A 27,583-nucleotide genomic window follows, 5' to 3' on the forward strand; every position below is an offset into this window, starting at 1 on the left:
ACATCAGAATCAAAATCTAAAAACCCAACTCCGACCGCATGGCCACCAATTCCACTTGGTGCTCTTTCATGAACAATAGATGTAACGCCTTGGCTTTTAAGACAACAATAAGCGATAACTCTCACATTTTTCACGTAACATTTATATATCAGATATCTCACAACAAAATAATTTTCCTTTTAACTATTGGAAATATAATCACATCTAAATAAACATACTAGAATTGCTGTATAAACCTATATTATAAATATTAACATTGTAAGTTATTACATTAAATATCTCATAAGAATGTGTACGCCTAAGATAGACTAAGACAATAGAGTCAATAGACTAAGACAGGTTCATAGTACAAGGACATAAATGCCCTCCAATATAATAAAAATAATAACAGATCAACATTATATTGACACTTAAATGACTAATATCCAGGAATTCATAAGAAAGCGATCAGAATCATAGTTAAGATGCACTTAAATGATAAATCACACAATCAAGTGAAATAAAAGTTTGCAGGTATGATATCTTCTATATAATTTAAGGAAGAAGAGTTACAATTTGCATGACTGCTATATATATTCATCGATATGATTTCCAATTGATTTTCCCAATCATCATGATTATCAAAATTCTCAGTATCAAGTGTTAACCTTGTGTCTAAAAGGTTTGTCTCCATCAAATAGAGTTTTCCTTGTCAATTGTCATGCATCGCACAGAGTGATTTCACTTTGAAAGTAAACTAGGAACAAATAAGTTAAGAGTTTTAAGCTTGAGAGAAGGGTCTGAGATTGTAAAATGATCTATCAAGTTGTTCCTAGCATCATGACTTAATAACACATCCTCTTCACATATTCCATTCAAACATTTGTAAACCATAAAATGGTTATAGATTAGCATTCAACACAGATATAAAAGTAAAACCACTGCTAGGAGGATGCAAGGATCTTTCCTGGCAGAGCCAAAATGAAAACCAGCTTATAATCGACAACTCATCGACTGATTCTTCAATGCATATACTTTTGTTTATGTTCAATAGATGATGAAGCTAGTTATTTAAATTATAGCTGCATCAGAATGATCTCATTTTCAGCATCAGATTCAAATTTCAGGTTTTCAAGTCATCCTCAAAGTATACCTTCAGTCCTGCAAAAAGCTACACCAACTTAGGTCTCAAGATATAACTGAATGACCAAAAGGTGCTTTATTCACTTGCGCAGACTTGTGTGCCAAATAAGTTTATTATAAACTTATTCACTGAATCAAGAATATCATCAGCCTTTGCTATGAGGTCATCTTTTTTGGCATATCGTCATGCCATCTCCAATAGGTACCTAGAACTCCAAAAAGTTTTAAGGTTATGGATCAATTGAAAAGAGTCTTGCAGAACTTGTCATAATATATGCAGAAAATTCAGACCTACCATACTGATGTTTACACGCTTATCCTCCAGTAGACATTTATTGAAATTCCTAATGCTAACTGTCTTAACGTCATTTACCTGCTTGAAAGAAACTTTTAAAAAAATCAAATTCATTTCAAATGGACAAGATTTATAAACAAAAGTCATTGACCCACCATTGTGTCAGCAACTTTTCCATGCCAAAGGACATTATCAATCACAATGAGACCCCCAACCCTCACCTGTAAAATGAAACTAACTAACAACTAAGCAGGACAATGAATGAGCAAAATTGTCAAAAGAATCAAACAGGAAGGGTGAATGGATATGGAACAGATTATTTGAATGTAATGTTTACTCTAACCAGTTGAAGAAGCAGTTCAAAATATTCCTGATTCATCCTCTTCTCGGCATCGACAAATGCAAAATCAAAGCTGAGTAGAAAAGTAAATAGGTGCAGAATGTTATATTATTAATTTTGTCCTTCATATATATGGAAGAAAGAAAGCCCATTTTACATGAAAAAAGAATAAGGTAGGAGGACTTCAAATCTAAGGATACGAAATCATCACATAATATTTGGACTCCATTCTTAGTACAAAAATTCTTATATTGTGGTTATTGCAAAAAATAAATGCAGAAGAGTTGGGAAGTGAGAACTACTATTGTTTTCCCCAAGAAACCCTATAACCAAAACAGAACATAAGCTAAAGCAGTTTGAGAAAAATGCGGCACACAGTTTTTATTGCTTACTACATTTACCTGCAAGCTTCACCTTTCAGAATCAGTGATTTTAGGGCATCAGCTGCAAGTCCATATTTAACATCCACCTAATGCAAATCAAGTGATCCAGAGTATACAGAAATCATCAAAGAAGTATGAGTATGAGAAACGTTAATTAGGAAATGTGGGATAGATATACAGTCCACAAATCTCGAGCAAAACAAAGACCGAGTAGTTGATCTGTAACTGGAGAAATATGATCAGATTGCACCACTGAAGAAATATTACAGGCTCTTCCAGTTTAGATGATGCAAATTTAGCAGATATTCCTTATTACAAGCTGTATAAGCTAAAAGACAAACTCTATAAGCTATAGTCTATAACTGCAAGTATCAAGCATTTCTTGATGTTAATAGTATTCAAGATAAAAAGAGATAAATATAACCTTGTGCAAAACACCAGCTCGCTCATAATACTTCTTTGCAACCTCAAGAGACTTGGCATCTCTTTCGCAGGCAACTAAACGACCTGATTCTGGAAGGACTAATGCAATAGCCAATGAGGAGTATCCCTGAACAAATTAAAACAACATATACAATATTAAGATTTAAGACAGTTAATTGCTACTTGATTAAATTTATAAAAAATAAAAAATAAAGCTCTCAACTGCATAGTAAAAATGAACCCTATAGTCAAACATTGAAAACAAAAAAGAAGCTTCGCTCAGGGTACTCAGAAAACATGAAATCCAAAGCTAGAATACAGTTCTAAAGAATACTGTACAAGAAGGAGAAAGTAATAACAATCAGAATATATTCATTACCTCACGTTGACATACACATGCATGACATTGATTCACTTACTAACAAGGGTTAAATTTAACCAGAATGAACTCGGCCAACCAGACAGCAGTATAATTTGGGAGGTCATTTAACCAAGATGACAAGGGTTCAAATAATATTCAAAAAACAGTTTCTATTTTGCCAACAAAAAAAAGGAGGGAAAAAGAAAAAAATTAAGATAAGAGAAAAATAACAATGACAACAATAATAATAAGACAATGATAGACGTAGAAGACTCTTAGAAAAGAGTATTAGGGTTAATAAGTTATATGGGTATTTTGGTCTTTGTAGAAGGCAACGTGATTATCGAGCCTCTTCTTCAATTATCTTTTCATGCAAACCCTAAACCTTATAACATAGTATCAGAGCCAAAGGTCCTGTAATCGAACCTTGACTTCGTCAATTCATCCCCATTAAAATTAAATATTTTACGTGTTGGGTCTCACCTATAAAAAGAGAGTTTGAGCCCACACGTGAGGGGGAGTGTTAAAGTATACGTGAAAGGGAATGTTAAAGTATTGATTAAGTGATTAAATTTACCTCTTCCTATCAGCTTAAGCTTTTGAGATAATTTGTAATTTAACATGGTATCAGAGCTATAACTACTAACGCATCTCATCCCACCCTGCTTCTTCCTTCCTTCATATTTTTTTTCTTTCTTTTTTTCTTTCCCCTTACTGTATTACTGGTCGTGGAAGTATAAGAAGTGGGCTTAATGCCCATGAATCGTGATTGGGGGTAGATGGTGGCCGGCGTGTTCTATGTTTGTGGCCTGCGTGGTCTGTAGTGGTTGGCCGGCAGATTCTGTGGTGGTTGGTGACCTGCCGGCGTGGTCTATGGTAGTTGCCGGCGTGTTCTGTGGTGGTGGCCGGCATGTTCAATAAGTTGCTGGCTTGTGGTCGTTGCTTGGGTCTGTAGTCCTGGTTGTTGGTATCTCTGGTGAGGTTTGTTGGACGCCGGTGTGTTTCAGTGTGTTCTGGCGAAACTCCGGCGGGCCTCCGGTAAGTCTTTGGCGAAAGTTCCTATCTCGATTAGCTTCTGGTTTTGGTATTGCCGGCGTAGTCTGCCTATTTCCGGTGAGTTTGGACTGCCTCCGGCGAAGGTCCTTGTTTGGTTTTTTTTAGTTGTATTCCTACTGGTTTATCTCTCTCTCATTATTTTACTGATTGGCATTGGTTTGAGCTGGTTTCTGCCCTATTTCGAGCATTGTTGTTGTGGGTTTTTTTTTTTTCCATTTGTTTTTTTAGTGGTTGTTACAGTTACTTATCTGGTGTATTTCTGTGGTGGAGTCTTTGGCTTCATTGTTGTTGAGATTATGGCTGCTAAACCTGATACTTCCTTAGTTAATGCCCCAATGACTTATGTGTAGCTGAATCGAAAGAACTATAGTTATTGGGCACGTTTGGTTGAAGTTTTCTTGAAAGGCAAGGGCTGGTTTCCTCACTTAACTTCAGGTAAGCCTAAAGGCACTGCTCCTAGCCTTCGGAAACAAGAAGATAATCAAATTATCTCTCTTATGTTGAACAGTATTGAGTCTCACATTGGATCCTCATGCATCTATCTGCCTACTACCAAGGATATTTGGGATCATCTCAGTCATATGTATTCTGGTACTGGAAATATCACTCGGATTTATGAGATGTGTAAACAATATTTTGGGCTTGAACAAGGTGCTCAGACTGTGGATGAGTACTATAATCAGGTTGTGGCCATCTGTAAGGAGACGAACTTGTACCAACTGCTTTCTACGAACTTGCAGAAAATGGAAAAGCAACGCCAAGATGTGGATGTGGTTCGGTTTCTTCTTGGCTTCAAACCTGAGTTTGAGTCGGTTCGTGCATAGATTTTGGGTGGTTCTGACCTCCCCTCACTTCCTGAGGTCTTCTCTCGGATTTAGCATGTTAATCTTTCTGATCATGGCTCTCAACTGAGTTATGAGCGTATTGGTGAGCACGTTGCTTTTGTTACTACCCGTGGCAGCGCTAGTAGTTATCGTGGTGGCCGCAATGGTCGTGATTTTCGTAGCGGCCGTGATTCTCGAGGTGATGGTCGAACTAGTAGTCGTGACCCTCGCAAATGTACACATTGTGGTCGTAGTAATCATTCCGTGGATTTTTGTTGGGATTTACACGGCAAACAGTCGGGTTTTGCCAATCAGGCTTTTTCTCTGGAGGATTCTCTCGATATTTCTGGACCCCCTACTAGTTCGAGTCTTTCTCTAGATTATGATCTCATCTCCATTCCGAATGATGAGTACGCTCAGTTCTTGGCTCATAAGTAGGTCACTTCCACTTTTACTGCTACTCTTGCCCAGTCAGGTACTGCATCTCACTGTCTTTTATCCTCCACTCGCGACCCCTGGATTATTGATTCTGGCGTCAATGAACATATGATTGGTTCGTCCACTTCTCTCTCTGATTATCATCCTATTGATACACCACACAGTGTCACCCTAGCTATTGGTTCCCTCTCCACCGTAGCCGGCTCTGGCCATACACATCTGAGTCCAGATATTGAGTTGTTGTTGGTTCTACATGTTCCCGGTCTTCCTTTTAATTTGTTATCCATCAGTAAAATTACCAAAGCTCTTAATTGTTCTGTCAATTTTTATCCTTCTTTGTGCATTTTTCAGGATCTCAAGGCAAGGAGGATGATTGGTATGGGGTATGAAGTTCGTGGCTTGTATTATCTGGATCTTGCACCTTCATTTTCCTCTCGTGCTTTACAGTCGTCAACCTCAACTCTTCAGTGGCATTGTCATCTTGGTCATCCTTCCCTTCCTACAATGAAGCATCAAGTCCCGAGTCTTCGTCATGAGTTGTCCGTATCTTGCGAAGCTTGTCAGCTCAGTAAGCACCGTCGTGTTTCTTTTCCGTCAAGAGATGTTAGTTGAGTTTCACATCCTTTGAGTTAGTTCATTCTGATGTATGGGGTTTTATCAATATTGCGTCCGATAAATTTCATTATTTTGTGACATTTGTGGATGATTTTTCCCGCATGACTTGATTATTTTTAATGAAAAATTGTTCAGAGTTATTTTCTGTTTTTTGAATTTTTCGTAATATGATTACGACTCAATTTACTCAGAAAATCCGTATTTTGCGTTCTGATAATGCCAAAAATACACATCTAGTTCTTTTGCCTCTTATTTGTCTGATAAACGCATTATTCATCAAACATCGCGTGCTCACGCTCCACAACAAAATGGTGTGGCTGAACGCAAGAATCAACATTTATTGGATGTTGCATGTTGTCTCTTGTTTCATATGCATGCCCCCAAGCATTTTTCGAGTGAGGCGGTCCTCACTGCTTGTTATCTCATTAATCGGATGTCCTCCTCGATCTTAGATGGTGTTTCTCCTCATTCACTCTTGTACTCTTCTTCACCTCCGTTTGCCTTACCACTAAAGATTTTTGGGTTTGTTTGCTATGTTCATAATTTGGGTCTTGGCTATGATAAACTTGATCCTCGCTCTACTAAATGTGTCTTCCTCGGTTATTCCACAACTTAGAAGGGATATCGTTGTTATAGTCCTGTTCTTCGCTGCTACTTTACTAGCGTCGATGTCACATTTGTTGAGTCTCTTGCCTATTTTCCTGGTGATGCGTCTTTCGAAGCGTCTACCCTTGAGCCCAATGTCACGTTTATTCCGCTGCCTATTCCATATCTCTCTAAGTCTGTCGTGTTGCCTCCATGCTCTTCTGCTCCTCTCCACGTTTATACACGTAGGCCACGTCCATCAGCTCCTGCACCTCCACCATCATCCATCCCGTCTTCGGATCCGCTGTCACCTACATCTGATTCCTTGCCCATTGCCCTACGGAAAGGTACACGTTCTTGCACTACAAACCATCCTATCAGTCAGTTTGTATCTACTAGTTCTTTATCTCCTTCCTATTCTTGCTTTATTTCCCATCTTTCTACTGTTTCCACCCCAACGATAGTGCAGGATGCCTTATCTGACTCTGGTTGGAGGCAAGCTATGGAATTGGAAATGAAGGCCTTACATCAAAATGGTACATGGGAGCTTGTTCCATTACCTGTGGATAAGAAGCATGTTGGCGGCAAATGGGTTTACACGGTTAAGTTTAATCCTGATGGTTTAGTTGAACAGTTGAAAGCTGGTTTGGTTGCTAAGGGTTATACACAAACATATGGTATTGATTATGATGAGACGTTTTCTCCAATTGCCAAAATCTCTTCCGTCCGTATTCTTAGTTCTTTTGCTGCTAATCTTAATTGGCCCTTATTTTAGTTAGATGTCAAAAATGCCTTTTTACATGGAGATTTACATGAGGAAGTTTATATGGAGCAACCACCTGGGTTTGTTGCTCAGGGGGAGTATCGGAGTTGTGTCTATAAGTTAAAAAAAGCTTTGTATGGCCTCAAGCAATCTCCACGGGCATGGTTTGAAAAGTTCTCTGAGGCAGTTATGGAGTTTGGTCTTCAGCGCTGTCAGACAAATCATTCAGTATTTCACTTGCATACAGGTGCAGGCTACATCCTTCTCGTGGTATATGTAGATGACATTGTGATTATAGGTGATGATTGTAAGACCCGAGAAAATAATTAAGTTTATTATTAATAACCTCATAGTAATCAGATTTAATTAATGAGATAAATTGCACATGGGATGATTTATAATAATAATAATGACTTTATCGTAATTGATATCTAAACAAGATTGGTTAATAACAATGATAATATTTGTGGGACAATAATATAATAACAATATTATTTAATGATGATATATTATGTAATGTAAGTTTTAGTGATAAAGAGTTTAACTAATAATGATGTTAGTGTGATAAATGATTAATAAATAAAATAGATTAATGGTAAGTTGTAGCTAGAGTAAATAAAAGAAGTGTGGGGAATTAAAGAGAACAAAAAAATAGAATTAATATGAGGGGGTGATATAGCAATTTATAAAAGATGTGGCTTTAAAATAAAAATGAAATCTAACTTGCCACGTGTCAAGCCATGGTTGGATGGAAGAAGATAACATTATCTTCTTCCCTCTCCCAAACTCACGCGCAGCAGCCCCCATTCTTTCTTTCTTTCCTCTCTTCTTTCTTTTCTTTCTCTTCTCTCTTTCCCTTCTTCTCACGTACACACACTTGGCCGAGAGAGAGAGAACGAGCTAGAGAGAGAGAGAGCTGCGGATTGAGAGAGGAAGAGATGCAGACCGAGCTAGAGAGAGAATGAGACCGAATGAGAGAGAGAGCTGCTGTCCGACGAAGATGAAAGAGGAAGAAAGAAGAAGAAGAAGAAGAAGAAGGTGATGGATTCCGGCCATGGGGTTAGTGAGGCATGTAATGTGATATTGGAGGCTTAGGACTAGATCTAGTCTTCCAATGTGTGGTGTGGGTGATCGGATCGATGGAGCACTTCGAAAGGATTACTTGAATCGCGAGTCATTTGTAGGCTACAAGGTAAGTATTTTACTTACTGAGCAAAAATATACTATGTTTTAAAGTATAAAAGATGTTTTGGGTGAATGATTGATACAAGGTGTTTTGTGATTATATGACTATTTAATGATGTTCTATGAGAAGTGTTGGATGAATGTTTGATGTGTTGTTTTTATGAGCTTTTATGGGTTTACAAGATAATGTGATGATTATGTTGTTATGAGCATTTTGATGGTTGGCATAGTTTATGATATGATTCTATGATTTTATAATATGAGTTATGATAGCATATGAGTCCAAGGATTTATTGACATAAGCATGAACATGGCATGAGTAATGCATAACGGAAACGGGGTTCAACTCCGGTGGTGATTGAGTATGGTTTCACTACCGTAGAGCTGGCCCATGCATAACGGAAACGGGGTTCAACTCCGGTGGTGATTGAGTATGGTCTCACTACCGTAGAGCTGGCCCATGCATAACGGAAACGGGGTTCAACTCCGGTGATGATTGAGTATCGTCTCACTACCGTAGAGCTGGCCTCATGTATAACGAAAAACAACAAGACGGCCCCCGATAGCGATGACAAGTCTCCTACCGAAGGGTTGCCTCATGATGGAAATGGCACAAGATGATGTTATGTTATGTATATATGTATGACGGATGTTATGAGGAGATGATGTTATATATGTATATGTATGACGGATGTTATGAGGAGATGATGTTATATATGTATATGTATGGTGGATGTTATGAGGAGATAATGTTATATATATGTATATGCATGGTGGATGTTATGAGGAGATGATGTTACGTTATATATATATGCACGGCGAATGTTATGAGGAGATGATGTTACGTTATGTATATATGCATGGCGAATGTTATGAGGAGATGATGTTATGTTATGTATATATGCATGACGGATGTTATGAGGAAATGATGTTATATATGTATATGTATGGATGATATGAGAAGATGATGTTGCATGAGCATGCATAGCATATGATTTTATGATAATGATGATTGGTTTTATATGAGCTCTTACCAGGTGTATCAGTATGCCTATATGCAGGAGATGCAACTGCGCATAATGTATATTGATAAGAATGGTTGCATATGATGATTTTTATACTAGGCATATCCATATGCTTATGTGCAGGAGATGCAACTGCGCATAATGTATATCGATATGAATAGTTACATAAGATGATATGTGATGACTTTGAATATGTTTTATTGATTAACTAAACTTATGGATTTGTGTTCACCCAAAATAGTGAATGCACGTCTATAGGTGTAACTAAGCTTTTAATTTGTAAGTATGTATAAAGTTAGATGGGTTAGTATTCGCATGTTCCGAGAGTGGAAGATCGGGCTTATGTATACTCTCAGCTGATTTAGTATGTTTTCAAATGATGGTTATTTTTGAAAGCCTAGTAAGTTCTATACTGCTGAGCATCTCGATTACATGGAGACGGCGGGCTCATGAAATCCGCCTGCATCATGGGTGGTGGTAATTGCCGTGATGCAGACGATGTTGTGGAGGCAGGTACAGAGATAGTAGATGAGGATCCTGTTGCCATGTATTTGGGCCACGAGGTTTGAGGCCTAGATGCGTCGGGGGTTGATTCTAATGGACTAGTTATTAGTCCTTTTTGTTATAGCATTTATGTATATACTTAGATATTGGTATTTTGTATATGGCTCGTGTCGCATGTGACACTTTGTTTAGCCATTCTTTTGTATGTAAAGCATTATTCACATAGATGTATTGTCAGCTCAAATATGTTAAGTTATGTCTATGTTATTTATATTCCGCTGCAAAGATATAAACTTTGATTAATCATGGATGATGCATATAGCTCTGTGAGACTTATGATATTGTCAATCAGGTTAGTGCATGGGTTCGTGGCATACTGCAGTGTCGCCATGCCACTGTGACAATCCGCTTTGTTGTGGGTTATTGGATTTTAAAAGAAAAATTTTTAAACCATGCTTTTATCAAGCGGGTCGTCACAATGATTCAGGAGACATTGCTCGATTGAAATTGTTTTTACAGCAGAAGTTTCATACAAAAGATTTGGGAAAATTAAGATATTTCTTGGGAATTGAAGTTGCTAGATCCCGAACAGGTATCAATTTATCTCAAAAAAAATATGTACTTGATTTGTTAGAAGAAACAAGTCTCCTGGGTGCTCGTCCTGTTGACATTCCAATGGATCCTAATCAAAAATTAGTAAAGGATGAAGGAGAATTATTTAAAGACCCTAGTAGGTATCGTCGTTTGGTTGGAAAGTTGAATTATCTTACTATTACTAGGCCAGATATCTCATATGCAGTTGGTGTTGTTAATCAGTTCTTGGAGGCTCATAGGGTTTCACATTGGAAAGCTGTTACTCGTATTATTCGATATTTGAAAAGAGCTCCTGGCCTTGGAATATTGTATAGACCAAATGGACACTTCCGGGTAGAAGGGTTTACTGATGCAGATTGGGCAGGTTCTCCCTCAGATAGGCGATCTACTACAGGATATTGTACATTCTTGGGTGGTAATCTAGTGACTTGGAAAAGTAAGAAATAGACGGTGGTGGCACGGTCGAGTGCTGAGGCAGAATACAGGGCAATGTCTAATATTGCTAGTGAATTGACATGGTTACAAAATTTTCTCCAGGAAATCGGATCGCCGCTCCTACTCCTATCCCGTTATTTTGTGATAATCAAGCTGCTATACACATTGCATCTAACTCTATCTTTAATGAAAGAACCAAGCATATTGAGGATTGTCACTTTGTTCGAGATAAGATACTCAGCGGAGTCTGGAGATCAGCTAACTGATATGTTTACAAAATCATTGTGTCAAAAGAAGTTAAGAGTTTATTTATTCCAAGCTGGGCTTATATGATATATATGCTCCAGCTTGAGGAGGAGTGTTAGAGGAGAGTATTAGGGTTAATAAGTTATATGGGTATTTTGGTCTTTGTATTCAAAGTTACAATATATATATATATATATATATATATATATTGTGTGAGAGGAAGAAGGCAACATGATTATCAAGCCTCTTCTTCAATTCTCTTTTCATGCAAACCCTAAACCCTATAACAAAGACAAAGGAAGCCTAATAAAAAATATATGATGTTAGAAAAGGAGCAGTATTAGGCGGTTGAGACTGTTGAGGGAGAGAAGAGCCAGGATGGAGGTGCAGTAGAAGTTGGTTGCTGCAGAATTGAAGTGATGCAATAGAAGTTGGTTGCTGCTAGAGTTTAATTCTATTTAGGAGTTTGTTAGTATAAATTTAGTAATAGTCTTGGTATTAGTCGAATGGTTTAGAGCAAGTTCAGTCCAATAAGGAACCATACACTTATTGTTTAAATTTGTAGAAGATGGCTATAATGAAGCAGAGAAATTTGCTAGCAAAACACCAGTGGTTTTACTACTGCCCTAAGTGGAGTGCTTGCTTACCAAGGCGATGACCAGTAGCTGCTCCGCTTTGTTATTTTCCATATTCTGTAGTATTGATCTTGGGTTTTATCAGTGGTATTAGAGCCATGTCTACACACAAGGAGAGAATCGAGAAGCTTGAGTCCGATGTACAAGAGGTCCAAGATGGTATCAACAGCACAAGTGCAAAGATTCAGAGCATCAAAGAAACCATGAGTGAAATCAAGGGCCTGCTCGCAGCATTACATGGGTAAACAGAAGACCAATCGATGAAACCTGCATACAAGTCTGAGGATAAGGGTTCTTCTTCATGTGTCTCAAGCAAGGATGAAGGAACACAGTCCAATACTTCAGCCAAACAGATCAAGATGGACTTCCTCGCTATTCAGGAGGTGATCCGATCTGTCGAGTGGTGTAGTTTTTTGAATTTCGGAGGACACCCAAAGAGCAGAACCTTTGATTGGAGCATTTCTAGGAGGCCTAAAAGACAACATTGCATCTGAAGTGCAAATGTTTAAGCCACGAACACTGCGACATACGATTAAGTTGGCTTGCAAGCGGGATGACAAGCTAAGTACGCAGAGGAAGAGTACACAACAAGAATGGAATAGGCCTCCAACAAGGAATCACAGGGGTCCTATGGCAGCACCTATAAATTGGCTAGCACCAGTAACAGGATTCAAGAGGCTGAGTTGGGAGGAATTGCAAAAGAAACATGAGAAAGGTTTGTGATTCCATTGTGATTCACACCGGGCCATAGATGCAACAAGACATGGATGTTTCTTATTAGATCAGGCCTTTACGAAGATATGACCAAGGAAGAAGAGCTGCAGGAAGAGACAGTTGAAGCTGCAAATACTGATATGGAGCCCATAACAGAGGGACCATTAATCTTTCTTCAAGCGTTATCTGGCTGCTCGCGACCTAGGATGACGCATATTATGGCTTATATCAACAAGCAATCCATGGTGGTATTGGAGGACAGCAGGTCTACACACAATTTCATTGGCCAAGAAATTGCTACGGGCCTAAATCTTCCGGTGGTTCCAACAACTGCATTGTGGTCAAGGTGGCTAATGGATAACATCTGATCTACAAAGAAAAATACACAACAATGCCCATAACTCTACAAGGTTTCGAGTTTACTACACTTTGTACTCTCTACCACTGGTTGGGCTAGATGTTATGCTTGAAATAAAATGGTTGTAGTAGTTAGGACCAGTGCTGTGTGACTGGAAAAAAATAACTATGGCTTTCCATTGGCAGCAAGAGGAATGAAATCTCAGCCCAGCCACACACTCGAAGGCAGCCAATGATAGTGAGTGGGCTTGATAAGGAAGGTGCAACTAGGTGGGGGGCTCTTTGCTTTCTTTATAAAAGTGACGTATGGGAAAAGAGAGGGTGAGAATGATGCTAACATACAAAATGTTCTGTAACGACTCAAGGAAAAGAGATAACCACATTTACACTCATTATCCCAAAAGGAATAGTCAATTTGGAGCTTTTCTAGAATTCTTTATAAAGCCAGTTTCACTTAGTAACTAAGTAAAGTGGGACTTAACACTCATGACTATCTTTATAAACCATCTATTTTATGTGGGTTACTTATATCTTCCTAATATAGGACCAGAGTGACTCATAAAAGCACTAGCCACATTTGCGCTATCACCCCAAAAGGACTAGATAATTTAGAGCTTCCCTATATTTCTTTATAAAATCCAATTTCACCTAGTAACTAGGCAATGTGAGACTTAAACACTCATGACTATCTTTATAAACCACTCACTTTATGTGGGCTATTCCTCAGCTTTCCTATCTAACACCCATGTCCTCTGACATTTAGTTTCATCTCACAAATCATACCTTCCAGTTATTTGACATACTAAAACCATTCAAACTAGTCGTCAAGGGACATAAGCCACTCTTGGAAGGCATGAGGATTTGTCTTTCCGTAAAAATATGGAACATCAACATGCACTATTTTTTTGGCATCATCAATTCATTTTCCACACCCATTAATTGGGTCCAAGATATGCTGAAAGTTCAGCCTTCCAATTTGATGTTTGCTTCCGTCAAATGGTGGAGCCTGTGGTGTGTTGTTCCTCATTCTTGGAGGTGGCACAGCTTCGTAGCAGACTTGTTTGGGTTGAGCTCCTCTACTTCCTTCAGCAACTTCTTCACCATCTGGTATCTCCTTAGCTAGCCCGTTCATCTGTTCAACATCTTCTACAGTATCTGTTGCTACTTCCGCATGTTGTTTAGCATACATGAGCTTTGACATAGTGTCTAACCTTTGGTTTATTGAATTTATCCGATTAACAACCTCTACCAAAAGATCATTACTTTGTGCTTGCGAGAGTCTTCTTAGCGAATAAGATTTGCCACTCTGTGTGCTCATGATTCAAGGACGTAAATCAAAGATCAACCAAAGCCCAATGTATCGAACATGCTCTAACACCAAAAATTGATCGAACAAATACAAAACTAACAGGACGAGGTAGCAATCCCTCACATAGATTAGCGTCTCACTAATATAAGTCATGGGCTAGTAGTAGCATCTCACCACTACTGTAATATTAAGGGAGTCTCACTTCAAATAAAACTAAGCAATTGTAAATCTTATTCTATCTCAAAAATAAAAAGAATACATTACTTTTATAGAGCAGGGTACTAGATTCCTACTAAAGTACTAAAGACAAGGGTTGATAGGACAAATCACCCTAAGATAAGCACTATTCTAGATAGGATTCTATCTTTATCAATGAGCCCTAATCAAATTTAAATACTATTGAAGCTGGAACTGCAAGCATTACCCATATATGTTCTCTGCGTTTTTCTAATAGCTTCGCTTTTATTAATCTATATACATAGAACAGGTTCACATCACCAAATCGACTTGAGATGGTAGCATTAGTCTGAGTGCATTAAGTAGTTACTGGAGATCTAAAAAGGGTGAAGGATTAGAAAATTGCTCTTCAAGGATCTTATGGTGATCAACTGCACAGAGGATTCAAATAGCTTTGACTCAAAACTGTTCTTTGTTTGTCCAGTGGATGAAACAGTAACTTTGTCTGGTGGTAACTCGTTCAGGATAGTGGTAGCTTGTTCAATGTATATGGAAGTAAATAAACTTGTTTTAAAGAATTCTATGCCACCAACCTTGAAGGAATAACCAAAGTTTTCACCACACAATACACAATTATTGTGAGTACCCTTTTTGGTTTTTGGTAATGATTTTTTGTTGTTGTTGGTATATATAAGTGACCCACCAAATTAGAATGGCAATTTCCATAAAATACTTGCACTGAGCATATGCCATCGCATGCAGTTCTGGTTCAAATTCTTAAGGACCTGAATTGCAGTTATTCCATTACATTTTGTTACTTCACATTGAAGTGAACTTTTTCTTACATATGTATAAGTAACAAACTAGGCGAGAGTTTAGAAATCAAAGGACTGTCACAAGACGATGATGATGAGATATGGCAACAAATACTTGCATATCAGAAAGAAAACAGTGAGTAGTTGATTAACTAGAAGAAGTAAAATTTCAGTAAGATATACATACAGTATAAACACCAACTTCAATACAACGCTCTGCCCTAAGAATCTGCACAAGCATAGCAAGCAACTGTGCCTGATCAGGAGACACCTATGAAGAGAACAATATGTTGTCAGCTTTAGTGAATATGTTCCGTGACTTTGACATTCCATACAAGATTACATTGATAGAAAATAGTTCTTCTATGAATGCCTTGAAGATTGTAGCAGAAATGCGAGTAAAGTCAATATAATATTGCGAAGGATTACAATCTTAACTTTTCCTTGAACAAAATATTGTCAATTATTAATCGTCCATTGAGATAATGATCAAACACAATGTAGATCACATCCAACTGTTTCCAAAATATGTAATAGAAGAATAGTACTTGTAACATCCCTTAGAATTAAATATTTGAAAAATTAATAGAGAAAAGAAGATTACTTCCCCTCAGAAGAATTCTCCGCATGTTGAATCAAGAGTTCCTTCCCTGCATATCAGTTTAATATTTTCGATGGTATAGAAACATTGCTTTCATAGCAATCATTATTATAATATAATATTATTTTATAAGTAATGTTGTATATATTAAAAAGCATAAAGCGCCCCTAAGTACACTGGACGTATACACAGGAAAACCAAAGCTAGCCCACAAAAGCCCCCCATAAGAGAGCCCTAAAACCCTAAGCCCACAAAACAGACCCCTAAATCCCTAATAAACCCTAAACCCACACAACAGTCCTAAACCCACAAAGCTGTCCTGCCTATTATTATAATATAATATTGAAGAAAGTTGGGTCAAATACTTGCATCCAAACCACTAACAGAAGCTCAGGTACATGCCAATCCCAATCAAATTCAAGATAGACTAAAAAGAGGAACCAGAAGCCTCTGCGTGCTCTAGTAATTAGGAATTTTAGATGTCTTAATGTTAGTGTTAAGAACTCTGCATCACACAATTTCAAATAAATTAGGAAAAAATGAAAATCAGTCCCTGTAGTTACACTGCTTTGCAATATGCTCTCCGTGGTATCAAAATGTTCTGATAACTTCCTGTGGCATGCAAAAATAATAAATAGGTCCCTGGACCCAACTTTCGTCTATTTTTTTGACAGAAACCGTCAAATGCCACATCAACACCAATCAGATTATGACACGTGTAACCCATAAGATGTATTTGTTATTTGACGGTTTTTGTCAAAAAAATTAGACAGAAATTGGGTGTATAGACTTATTTGTTATTTTTGCATACCACGTGGAGCTCTCAGAACATTTTATACCATAGGGAGCTTATTGCAAATCAGTATAACCACATGGATTTGATTTTACATTTTTTCCAATAAAATATGCGAAGGAAGGAAGCAGTAACAAATACCTGCATCTGACTACCATGCATGGAAGCAGTCTCCTCTCGAAGTTGCCGTAGAATCTGACATGGAACCTCATAAAGAATCACAAAAATGCAAATATAGAAGAACAAATCGATAATAAACAGTTAAATATACATCTGAAAAAGATATCATTCTTATGAGTAAATATTAAAGGAAGAAATGGGAAAGAAGTTCCTTACCTCAGGCTCTCGAACATTGGCAAGGATGTAGTCGTAAAGACTTGGAGTAACACTAATCACCTGCTTATTGCCATATTTTTCATCCTCGACAACAACAAAAGCATTGGCGGAGCAGCTTCTTGTGAGCTGGTTTGGTTTACTGTTGCATGTCCTTGTGCCGAAGCGACTAATGCACCTGTCAAAGGAGGCTTTGACTGCTAAAGTTGCACACACTGAATGGAAGTTCAGCATTAGTCTCGGAGATCTCCGTGGGAAAGCTACACCTCGATAGACCAACATAGACCAACAACGATGAAGCACCAAGCTGCTGCTGGTCGCCATTCATGAACTAAATTGGGTGCAGCAAAAGCTTGTACTGCAAAGCCGATATTTACAACAAGAGAAATGGAAAACATCAATAATTTGCATTGGCTAGTGTGCATATTTTTGGTGTTGTATTAATATTGAAAAAACATATTGCATTCTGGGTTAGGCTTGGGACTTATCATCTCTTCCTTCTAATTTTGGATTTAAATAGAAAAAATCATAGAAAATGCACCTAAGCCAAATCTGAAAAAAAGATGCATATTAAATGTTAAAGTGATTCAAGACTCATCTGCTACCTTCTCAGCTACAAGCAAACAACACATATCTCATTACTCAATCTGATCCCGTGATCCAAGGAGATTGACTGCATTGACTGCTCAACTTTTCACAGAAAACATGTCTCCATGTGTTCTGTGAACAGTAGCCTCTACATGCGGCCTCCCTTTTCCAGCTTTTGAGGTTCAACGACTTCTCTGCACAACCATCCTACTTGACAGCCTTAGTTAGGAGTCTTCTCCAATTTCCTTAATTAGTTTTCTTTGTTTTACGTTACTGCAAATCTTCCTTAACATTTTTCTCTTTCGGTTCTCTTTGTAAATCTCTATGTAACAAGAGCTCTTAGCTCATTTGACTATAAATACATGGTACTCTTACGTGTTTTGGATTAAGCAACCAAAACAGAGATTATCTAAATTCTTTCATTAATACTTCTCCCAATGCAAAGCCAAACATGGTAACGAAAAGATGGTAACAATAACAACAAAGACCAAAAAAAAAAAACAAATGGGTCCTAATATTTGAAGAGAAAAGACGGGGGACAAGCTAATTGGCCTCTTTCGACAGACTACCAATGAAGAATGGGAACTGCAGTATATGATTCGCTATTTTATTTTTTCTCTTGAGAAATTATTCGAACACCTGGTGGGCGGCACCATTCAAACGTAGCCGCTGCTTTCTTTTCAACTTTGTCTATTCGAATATTGTAATTATACTACTATTTGACTATCAAATATAAACGAACAACACAAATGGGAAGATTGCTCCAGTTTTGAAGCTGTTCACAACACAACACACTACTCCGAAGAAGAGCTCAAAACTAGCATATCCAAGAGGCAGGAAGACGAAGTGTTGGTAAAAACAAAGTGGCATAAATAAATAAACATGTCTCTTCAAATTCGGTAAATTAAGGCTATAGTATTGGTATGGTTGAGAAGTCAACAAATAATGTTGTTATACCTCGGATGGAGCAACTTCTTTCAAACTCTTCTTTCTTGATTTCCTTTTTCGTTTTCTTTTCTGTTTTTCCTAGTTAAGGCTTGGAGTTTCTTTCTTTGGGGTTGAAGAATGATGAAAATTTCATCATGAAATATAGAACATTTCTATTGAATTCTTTAATTTGATTTTTTTTTTTTTTTAATTTGATTTTATTTGGAGAGCTACTTTTAAAATGAATTACACATAAAACTCTCTACATTTTTCTTTATTTTAATTAAATTTGAGCTTTTTTAATTCTTTCTTTGTTCTTGGCAAATGAGAGAGAAATTATATTTAACCCGTCCCAACTAATATCCTTTTTGAAAGATATTTTTAAATTATCGTTTATATTGATATCTTTGTCGTAAACATATTTTTAAATCATAATTCTATTGATATCTTTCTTGTAAAAATATTTTTAAATTATCATTTATAATAGACAAAATTGAAAAAGTCCATGTGATTTTCTTGATTTACAATTAACACATGTAGGATCAAAATAAACTCAAAGGTCTCTAAGAAATATCAAAAAAAATGATTTTCTCCCTATCTCCACGATGGTCACAAGGTAGTCGACTAAAAAATAGTTTGTTTTCCTTTACAGGATTGTGACCAGATACTTGAGGATCCGGAATGTGTGTCGAACTACTCCTTTTGCGAGTTGATCGATTTAGGGGTTGAGATCGACAATGGTTGGTACAACGTGGGCAACATCGACAATGATGCTTTAGATGACCTACGAGGTGACTTTTCGTAGTTGTTTGAAGATGACTAGTGCCAACAAACAAATGGGACGAGATCACCTAAGAATTCACTGAGCACGAACCATGTGAAGCTACGGACCTATTCCTTTGAGAATTTTATTTCTAAAATTTTGAGGAGAAAATTCTTATAAGGGGGGAGGAATGTAGTACCCTAGATAATTACTAGGGCTTCGTTTGATAAGCGTGTTTGGGCAGATGGCATGGGCAAATTACTGTACAATCTAGAAGTAAATGCCCTGCAAACTGCAATGAAAGTCAAAAAGCCTCTGAGCTTTGAACAGTAGCGAAACTTGAAAGAATGCGCCAAAAAAGTTAATCAATATTCTGCCTAAAATGCCCTTGCAAGACTAAATGTTATTTCTTCTTATTTTTCCTTTAGCTCATTTGTCCATCAGTGAACGTAAGTCCTTCTTTAGTCTCCAAGGTTTGTCTGAGCTGCTTCTTCCTCCGTCACCCAGCGACTGCGAAGGCCCTCCACCACGACTCCACTTACTAGAGCCCGAACTCAGGTAATTTTCTTGAGACATAATATATTTTAGATTCAGACCCATGAGCATTTGTTTTTCCCTGACTTATGTCTTTTTTTAACTGTGTTTTATGCCTCTCAAGCAAAAATAGAGGATGATTCATAAGCATTTGTCTGAGCAACAACCAAAACACTACCCAAAAATGAATAAAGCTCCTAAGTTTTTTGTCCTTTTTTTTTTTTTTGATAAGAATAAAGCTCAAAACTTGATCACACAAGACAATATTACTTGAACAATGTATAACAACATAGCATAATTAACATTTTTTTACTTTCCGATTTTATTTTTTTATGTCTCCAAAGCCGTAGCAAATATTGGTTGGGTTTTGCAGCAAATCAAACCATATTTTTAAAAGGTCGTCTATTATGTATGGTTCAACTAAATGTTATCTATTAAAATTAGCTAGTGGGACTTTTATAGTTAATTTCGTATTAACAACAATTATATATATATAACTACAATTATTCAAAAAAAAAAAAATGACGTGGCAATTTATTCATAATGTAACAACACATATACCATTAGATCTATAAAATTTAATCTGGACCATGAAATAAACTAATCACGTGATTTTAAAATTTTCATCCAAATTGAGTTAGAGGAAATTAGTCTATTAAACTCTAAAAACACATATCAGTTTAAGTTTAATAGATTAATCAATTTATAATAAAAAAAATCCAATAAAAAATGTGATTAAAGACTCCTATTATAAGTAGATGTGTATTAGCAACTTTTTTATAGTTTAATTGCTGGGTAGACAGCTCATGTGAAATCAACATTTTTTTGACGTTCCGCATCACACACACACATATATATTTTCATTTAATCATATTAAACTATAAATTATGATAATGTCATAACCGGGTCTCAACGATGACCCAACTGGTCTCAAAGAGTCTTGGTGGTGACTCGAGCGGGGTCCTGTGAGTCTCAACCAGGTCTACACGAGGGGTCCTTATCGGGTTCCAGGGAAGTCTCGGTGAGTCTTGATGGGTCCCGACTGTGTCCCAGTGGGTCCCAACAGTGGCCTAGTGAGGTCCTGGTAAGGTCCGACGACGTCTTGACTAAGCCTGACGATTTGAGAATGAGATACTCAAACTTGAAAAATAGTTTACGATTTTAAGAAATGGAAACTATTTTACAAAAATTAAATAAACTTTTTTGGTAGACAATTATTTTTCATCCCACTAGAAAAAAAAAATTAAAAAATTAAAAAATTAAAAAAAAATTAAAAAATTAAAAAAAAAAATTTAGAAGTCATTTTACGCGGAATCAAATAAGCCTTAGCTTAATCCATTTTCCGGACTCACTTGCCTATGTCCCTCTTGACCTCACTCTTTGGACTTCCAACTGTGTGAGAGAGAGAGAGAGAGAGAGAGAGAGCGAGAATGATCCTTGTCTTATCCTTTCTGGTTTATTTGGTCACCTTATATTAATGGATATATTTGATTTCAGAGAAATGAGATTATTGATAGTGAAAGAGGCTGGCTGTGAAACACACATGGGGTTTGTGGATGAGAGGCACCCAATTTATCTGATCAGATTTGGTTTCGAATTCTCACCTCCAAATGCTCATCCACTTCATTATTGTAACTCCATCTTTCTCTCTCTCTCTCTTGCTTTCTCTTGCATGAATTATATGAAGCCCACCCCATTTGTCTTCATGCTAATCCATATTTATAAGCTCTTGTTATTTTGCACTTCATTCTCTCCTCTCCACTGGTTCCTCTGCATGCACTCCGTTGCATTATTGCATAGCCTTGGAACCCAAAGGTCTCTCCTTTTCTCGACTCTGGTTTTCAATTATATTCCTTGCATGCTACAGCTTTGACACCTTTCTTTCATGTGGGTCTTGGCTAAAACTGTTCGACATTATATTCCTCTTCTATTGGCTTTTATATTTCTACAAGTTTATTTGAGCATATAAAACCTGTGTTTTCTTGCCATTTATTTGGACCCAGTTGCTCAGAAAACTGAGGAAATTATGAAACCATCAAATTTTTCATTCTACTATTGTTCTTTTTTCTCTCTATATATTTCAAAAAAGAAGAATGGACCTTGAGGAATCCAGTTTTAGTTAAGGACCCACCCTGTGCTTGTGTTATTGTTCGCATGAGAAGATTATGATCTGATCCCATGTGGGTTTTTTTTTTTTTTTTTTTTTTTAAAAAAAAAAAATTTAAACTTTTATTTAATTTAATTTTTTAATGTTAAATATAGATTTTCTGAAGGGGAGCATTAAAGGACATCGAAAATGGAGATTACCAATGTCAGCGAGTATGAAGACATCGCAAAGCAAAAATTGCCCAAGATGGTGTATGACTACTATGCGTCAGGAGCAGAGGACCAATGGTCTCTGGCAGAAAACAGAAATGCATTCTCGAGAATTCTGTGAGATTTTCATCTCTCTCTTTTTTTTTTTTTTTCTCCTAATTTCTTTCTGTATCTTATTCCTTAAGAATGTATGTATTTTGAAATTGTTTGAGATAAGCCTGTTATTACTAAATATAGGTTTCGACCCCGTATTCTTATTGATGTAAGCAAGATAGACATGGCTACTACTGTTCTTGGCTTCAAAATATCAATGCCAATAATGATTGCCCCAACAGCCATGCAGAAAATGGCTCATCCTGAAGGTATGTCAATGATTCTCCTTCAAGAAACCCTACACACTTCTACTTTTACACTCTTAGGTGTATACTCCCTGACATGGCAGGGAAAATCATCATTGAATAAAAAATATAATAATGATGTATTCAAAATAAAATGGTAATTTTTAGTGCCACATCAGAGAATGTGGGAGTCTGTATAACATTTCTCTTCTCCTTCAAGTTACTCTGCTTCTTTGTTTAGCTTGTTCGCTTAACAGCTTTAACCAAGTAGTTAATTAGTTAATTTCTCCTGGCACTAATGATTTTAGTTAGCTGTTGTAACTAGTTGTCCTGTACTGATTAATTGATTTTAGTCAGTTAATTGATTATATTTGTGGTCTATTTCTACTTAATCGACTAGTTACCTGCTGTTATGATCTAAGCTTTCAGTTCTCATGTTTCATTTCAGTAGTAGTCTATTGCTCCATAGAGCTAAGCTGAAATTTCTACATATATTGTTGGGGAGAAGAAACACTAAGGGGAGTCAAACAAGAGTAAGTTAATATACATATTAGGACACCACTTCTAGCCCAAAAGCGTAAGCTAATGGACTTGGGTCCACTTATGTATATTAAGTACTATTGTTCTTTATACTTTCTCAATGTGGGACACAAACCTCACAAGTGCATGCATAACAAATCTCTACTCACTTGTGAGTCTCTTCCTCATTGACCAAACTCCCCCACACACAAGAGTGTCACGCGTACTCCAAGAGAAACTACTCTTTTTTTTACCGGAGTCAAACCAAACGCGTCAAACCAAGACACTCATATCAATAGCAGTGGAAGCTAACTATGGGCTCTTATACCAATTGTTGGGGAGAAGAAACACTAAGAGTAGTCAAACAAGAGTCAGTTAATATACATATTAGGACACCACTTGTAGCCCAAAAGCCTAAGCTAATGGGCTTGGATCCACTTATGGATATTAAGTACTATTGTTCTTTATACTTTCTCAATGTGAGACACAAACCTCACAAGTGCATGAACAACATATACTATTGTTTAGAACAGATTATTTGATTGACCATTAGATATACTTGCATGTTAATCTAGTCAAGTTGCACTGGTTTACTAATTAATTATTATTGACTCATTTTTATCTGAAGTATAGCGTGGCTACTTTCTAATGAGATAATTTTGTTCTCATGCAGGAGAGTATGCAACAGCAAGAGCTGCATCAGCAGCTGGAACAATTATGGTACCACTTTTCTTCTTTATATGCTCCTTTTGAATAGGCACCTTACACTATTTTATTTGCTTTAAACTCAAGGAAGTGTAATAAAAGTGTCACTTTTATACTGCTAAATGACAAATAAGAAGAGACAATAGAGTTGAAGTACAATTTTTGAACTCTTAGCATTTGCCTACTTGGTCCTGTGTGATCACATGCCCTCTTTATAATTCTTAACATTTGTTCTCATTATGCATTTCAAAGGATCTTTTTTTTCTTATCCCTGATTTAAGTTACTTGTTATTATAATCAATAATAGGTTAAATGTTCCAAGAAAAAAAAAATTAAATAAAAAAGGGTTAGATGTTCCTTTTAATCACCCAAATGGCCTAGACTCGTAACAGAGAGTTACACGAAAGAAGAAAGCATAGTATGATAACCCTGAAGGCAGGTAAATTGCTTAGAAATGGCAGCCAGTCTTTTAAATTTCAAGAATCTGTCAGTGGAGTTTAATATGATATGTATTTCTTGCATAAAATACTTTCCCAGCCTTTATTGGCTGGTCAGATGCATTTTTAGATTCCTATTACTGAATAGGCACATTTTCCAGTAGGGATATATGATCAAATGCACCTAAGATATCATGTTTTTATCACAGTCACGAAACAACTCTTGCTGGGTCTTAACATGTTTAGAAACTGATTCATGTGATGATGAGATCACACTAAGGAATGGACGGACATCAGCTAGCGAGTTAATGCAGAGAATATGGATGCTTTAGATTTTATTACTGGGTTTCATCAGCTTTGTTGGCTGTAAAATTTAGAGTGTCTGCTTTACTTTATTTATTAGTCCTTCTTCGATCATTTCAGACTTTATCCTCATGGGCAACTTCTAGTGTTGAGGAGGTTGCTTCAACTGGACCTGGCATTCGCTTCTTCCAGCTCTACGTAAGCTTAATTTACATCTTACATTCCCTTTTACTGGTTTGTGATTGACCTGTCTCCTAAATGAGTTTTCATGCATTAAATGGTCTATGATTTTCGCTGGTCATAATGTTCAGGTCTATAAGGACAGACATGTAGTTGCTCAACTTGTGAGAAGAGCTGAAAGGGCTGGGTTCAAGGCTATTGCCCTTACAGTTGATACCCCAAGGCTTGGTCGCAGAGAAGCTGACATCAAGAACAGGTCACATCAACTTTGTTAGGAAACAGCATTGCTTGGTCGATCTTGAGTATCTTGCTAGAAGGCTGATCAATTCAGCTTGTGAAACTAGCTTAAGCTTAATACAAAAAAAGATTCACTTACTCTCTTAAGAGCAGTTCTGAGTCATGATTGGTTCTCTGCAGGTTTACTTTACCACCATTTTTAACATTGAAAAACTTTGAAGGTTTGGACCTTGGCAAGATGGACAAAGTGAGTGACAATCAGGGCCCTCTCTCTCCTCTTTATTTATTACGATATCACTTGGTTGTTGTTTTTTGTCTTATAGTTAATATCGTTTTTTTTTTTTTTTCTTTTCTGGGGGCCATGCAGGCTAATGACTCTGGACTTGCTTCATATGTTGCTGGTCAAATAGATCGCTCTCTGAGCTGGAAGGTACGTCAGATGTGACTGAGTAGTTGAGGATTGAGATACATAACTTGAGAGTTCATCAGTCTGCATAAACAGTTGAAATTAGTGATTTATTGGGTTTGTCATGTGGACCTGTTTAGAATTGATGAAAATTTAGACATGAAGAGAGAATTGGCCAATTTACAGACTGATAAATTTTGAAAGAAATTTTTTTGAATCCCCCCATCCTCCACCCACAACAAAAACCTGCCCAACTGAAAGATAGATAAAAATAAAAAGGTAGAATAGCTAGATCAATGAGATGAACCTATATATATTATGATGCTAAGCTTCTTAGTATTTTCTGGCCAAAAGCATGATATCCAAAGAGGAAGACCATGCCCTTTGGGGGGCTGTTGTGGCTGAAAATAATTGAGTAACAAAATATATTTTCGACATCTGTGGCTTTTGAAGATTTCCTTAAAGGAGACTGCCCGTAAAAATTCTCTCTTCTGGGATTTGGACAGGATGTGAAATGGCTTCAGACAATTACCCAACTGCCAATTCTGGTTAAGGGTGTACTCACTGCTGAGGATGGTAAGAGCAGTGTAACTCCTAATTATTTTCTGACTTTTACATCATGAAATTTTTAGAATGCGTGAACACTTCTTTTATCATTATCATGCAGCAAGGCTGGCGGTACAAGCTGGAGCTGCTGGGATTATCGTATCCAATCATGGAGCACGCCAACTTGATTATGTTCCTGCTACGATCATGGCCCTAGAAGAGGTACATCAATTGATGATTCCTGCATGTGGTATATCTCTATTAAATTGAAACATCTATTTCTCAATTTTCTGGTATAATGTCTCTGTCCTATAATTTAGGTTGTTAAAGCCGCCCAAGGACGGGTGCCTGTGTTCTTGGATGGTGGTGTACGTCGTGGAACAGATGTTTTCAAAGCATTGGCACTGGGAGCATCTGGCATATTTGTAAGTATCTCTATATTATTGCTCCATATTATATTTGTGAGAAGGTCCATTATTTCCTGTTAGTCTTTTTTATGCCATCTGCATTTATTGATAAGGAAAATGCATCCAAAAACATTTTAGGACTCATTTTGGATCACAGAAGCGCATTTAGTTAAGTTTTATGTTATTTGATTCCCTATTTGAAAAGGCTGATTTTAAACCTTCATTGCGGCAGTCAATTCATGCTTTATAAAAGATATTTTGAACTCACATAGTTGGTTCTCCTTAAGCTATTTTAGTTAAAACTCCTACCAAATGATGCCTTGGAACTGCACTTTTCTTTTATCCCTTCTTTTATTCTACTCCTTTAATTGGAGGTTGTTTAGAAGACTTTTATTTAGACACCATGGAAAGACACATCACCTACAGTTGAATGTGGGTATGGGGACTTGAGACTTTTTTAATTCTGGGCTCTATTTCAGATTGGACGGCCAGTGGTGTTCTCATTGGCTGCTGAAGGAGAGGCTGGTGTGAGAAAAGTACTCCAGATGCTGCGCGAGGAGTTTGAGCTAACTATGGCTTTAAGCGGTTGCCGTTCGCTCAAAGAAATCACCCGTCATCACATTGTGACTGATTGGGACCTTCCTCAGCCGCCACACCCATTTCCCAGGTTATAGAAGCATGCCTCAGAACATCATTAAGTGCATGCATATATGACACAATGTTGTTAAATTGGTTGTGACTCCATGCATGCCTTCTCTTTGGAGAACTCATTATAGTGTTGATGAGTCTGCTAAAACTTTGGAAGGTCTTAGCTTTCTGTGATGATGATTAATATTGCTACTGCTGCCTTTCACTGTATATTCACTCTATATATACACACAAGTCTACATAGTTTTTGCCAGGCTTTCCAGCACAACCAATAATTTTATTTACTCTATTGTGATCAATCAAAGTTTCTGCCTTACTTGAAATCCAAAATACTGGGGTTTCAATATGAAGGCGACGATGAATAATGTCGTAGGCGAGAAGCTTTTACTCTGGGTCATCATATATTTTTAGAAGCAGAAGTGGAAAGAGATTTATGAGGCTACTTTGAGGTTGTGGGAAAGATAGAAAACAAATGTGGGGTGGGGAGTGAAGTAAAGTCAAGGGACCTTGCGTTCTAGTAAAGGGTAAAATTAGAGCTTTTGGCCTAAAGAAATTTTTTAGAGCCTGTTTGGGATTGTATTTGAGAAATAGAGATTTTAAGTCAAAAAAAAGCTTTTGGGCAAAAGCTTCATTTATAAGCTTTTTGTCAAAAGTGCGTTTAGACCATTTTTAAGCTTTTTAGACCCTTAAAAACGCTTTTAATTTTTTTATCAGACGAATAATTTTTTTCTTCAAACGGGCTTTTTGAATATTAAAAGCACTTTTAAGACCTTCAAACGCAATCCCAAACAGGCTCTTAGA

The 27,583-nt window shown here is 37.0% G+C and overlaps 2 protein-coding genes across 5 annotated transcripts; one reads left to right on the forward strand and one right to left on the reverse strand.

Annotated features, from left to right (window-relative positions):
• Positions 1 to 793: 793 nt before the first annotated feature.
• On the reverse strand, positions 794 to 18,624 carry LOC132176709 (uncharacterized). 3 transcript variants are annotated; one of them, XM_059588992.2, is made up of 11 exons: positions 18,474 to 18,624; positions 17,534 to 17,723; positions 16,932 to 17,286; positions 16,737 to 16,790; positions 15,389 to 15,472; positions 2,565 to 2,690; positions 2,159 to 2,226; positions 1,761 to 1,830; positions 1,573 to 1,638; positions 1,418 to 1,495; positions 794 to 1,328 (listed from the first exon to the last, which is right to left on the reverse strand). In XM_059588992.2, the coding sequence occupies exons 3-11, from the start codon at positions 17,250 to 17,252 to the stop codon at positions 1,287 to 1,289; spliced, it is 909 nt and encodes a 302-aa protein (XP_059444975.1). In that variant the 5' UTR covers positions 17,253 to 17,286; positions 17,534 to 17,723; positions 18,474 to 18,624; the 3' UTR covers positions 794 to 1,286. The 3 variants fall into 3 exon arrangements, 2 of the variants coding, with proteins under 2 accessions (XP_059444975.1, XP_059444974.1); XM_059588991.2 differs by lacking the exon at positions 17,534 to 17,723; XR_009439581.2 differs by lacking the exon at positions 17,534 to 17,723 and having other exon boundaries at positions 1,307 to 1,328; positions 1,418 to 1,509.
• A 2,677-nt stretch (positions 18,625 to 21,301) lies between these two features.
• Positions 21,302 to 27,035, forward strand: LOC132175691 (glycolate oxidase). Of its 2 annotated transcripts, none has more exons than XM_059587714.2 (12): positions 21,302 to 21,371; positions 22,003 to 22,173; positions 22,294 to 22,418; positions 23,587 to 23,633; positions 24,479 to 24,556; positions 24,670 to 24,794; positions 24,956 to 25,022; positions 25,143 to 25,205; positions 25,688 to 25,757; positions 25,849 to 25,949; positions 26,048 to 26,152; positions 26,614 to 27,035. In XM_059587714.2, exons 2-12 carry the CDS (start codon positions 22,037 to 22,039, stop codon positions 26,806 to 26,808), a joined length of 1,113 nt encoding a protein of 370 aa, XP_059443697.1. In that variant the 5' UTR covers positions 21,302 to 21,371; positions 22,003 to 22,036; the 3' UTR covers positions 26,809 to 27,035. The 2 variants fall into 2 exon arrangements, with proteins under 2 accessions (XP_059443697.1, XP_059443695.1); XM_059587712.2 differs by lacking the exon at positions 21,302 to 21,371 and adding an exon at positions 21,410 to 21,555.
• The last annotated feature ends 548 nt before the right edge of the window (positions 27,036 to 27,583 follow it).

Source organism: Corylus avellana, chromosome 3 (genome assembly GCF_965113065.1).
Source record: "Corylus avellana chromosome 3, dhCorAvel1.hap1.2, whole genome shotgun sequence".
Classification (NCBI taxonomy): Eukaryota; Viridiplantae; Streptophyta; class Magnoliopsida; order Fagales; family Betulaceae; genus Corylus; species Corylus avellana.

Coding starts and splice junctions, on each gene's coding strand:
- LOC132176709 (XM_059588991.2), bottom strand. CDS start 17,252: ATGGCGACCAGCAGCAGCTTGGTGCTTCATCGTTGTTGGTCTATGTTG. Junction 16,791..16,931: donor CCAATGTTCGAGAGCCTGAG/GTAAGGAACTTC, acceptor GTTCCATGTCAG/ATTCTACGGCAACTTCGAGA. Junction 15,473..16,736: donor TGCATGGTAGTCAGATGCAG/GTATTTGTTACT, acceptor TTCTCTTCATAG/GTGTCTCCTGATCAGGCACA.
- LOC132175691 (XM_059587714.2), top strand. CDS start 22,037: ATGGAGATTACCAATGTCAGCGAGTATGAAGACATCGCAAAGCAAAAA. Junction 25,023..25,142: donor ACCTTGGCAAGATGGACAAA/GTGAGTGACAAT, acceptor GGGGCCATGCAG/GCTAATGACTCTGGACTTGC. Junction 25,758..25,848: donor TGTACTCACTGCTGAGGATG/GTAAGAGCAGTG, acceptor ATTATCATGCAG/CAAGGCTGGCGGTACAAGCT.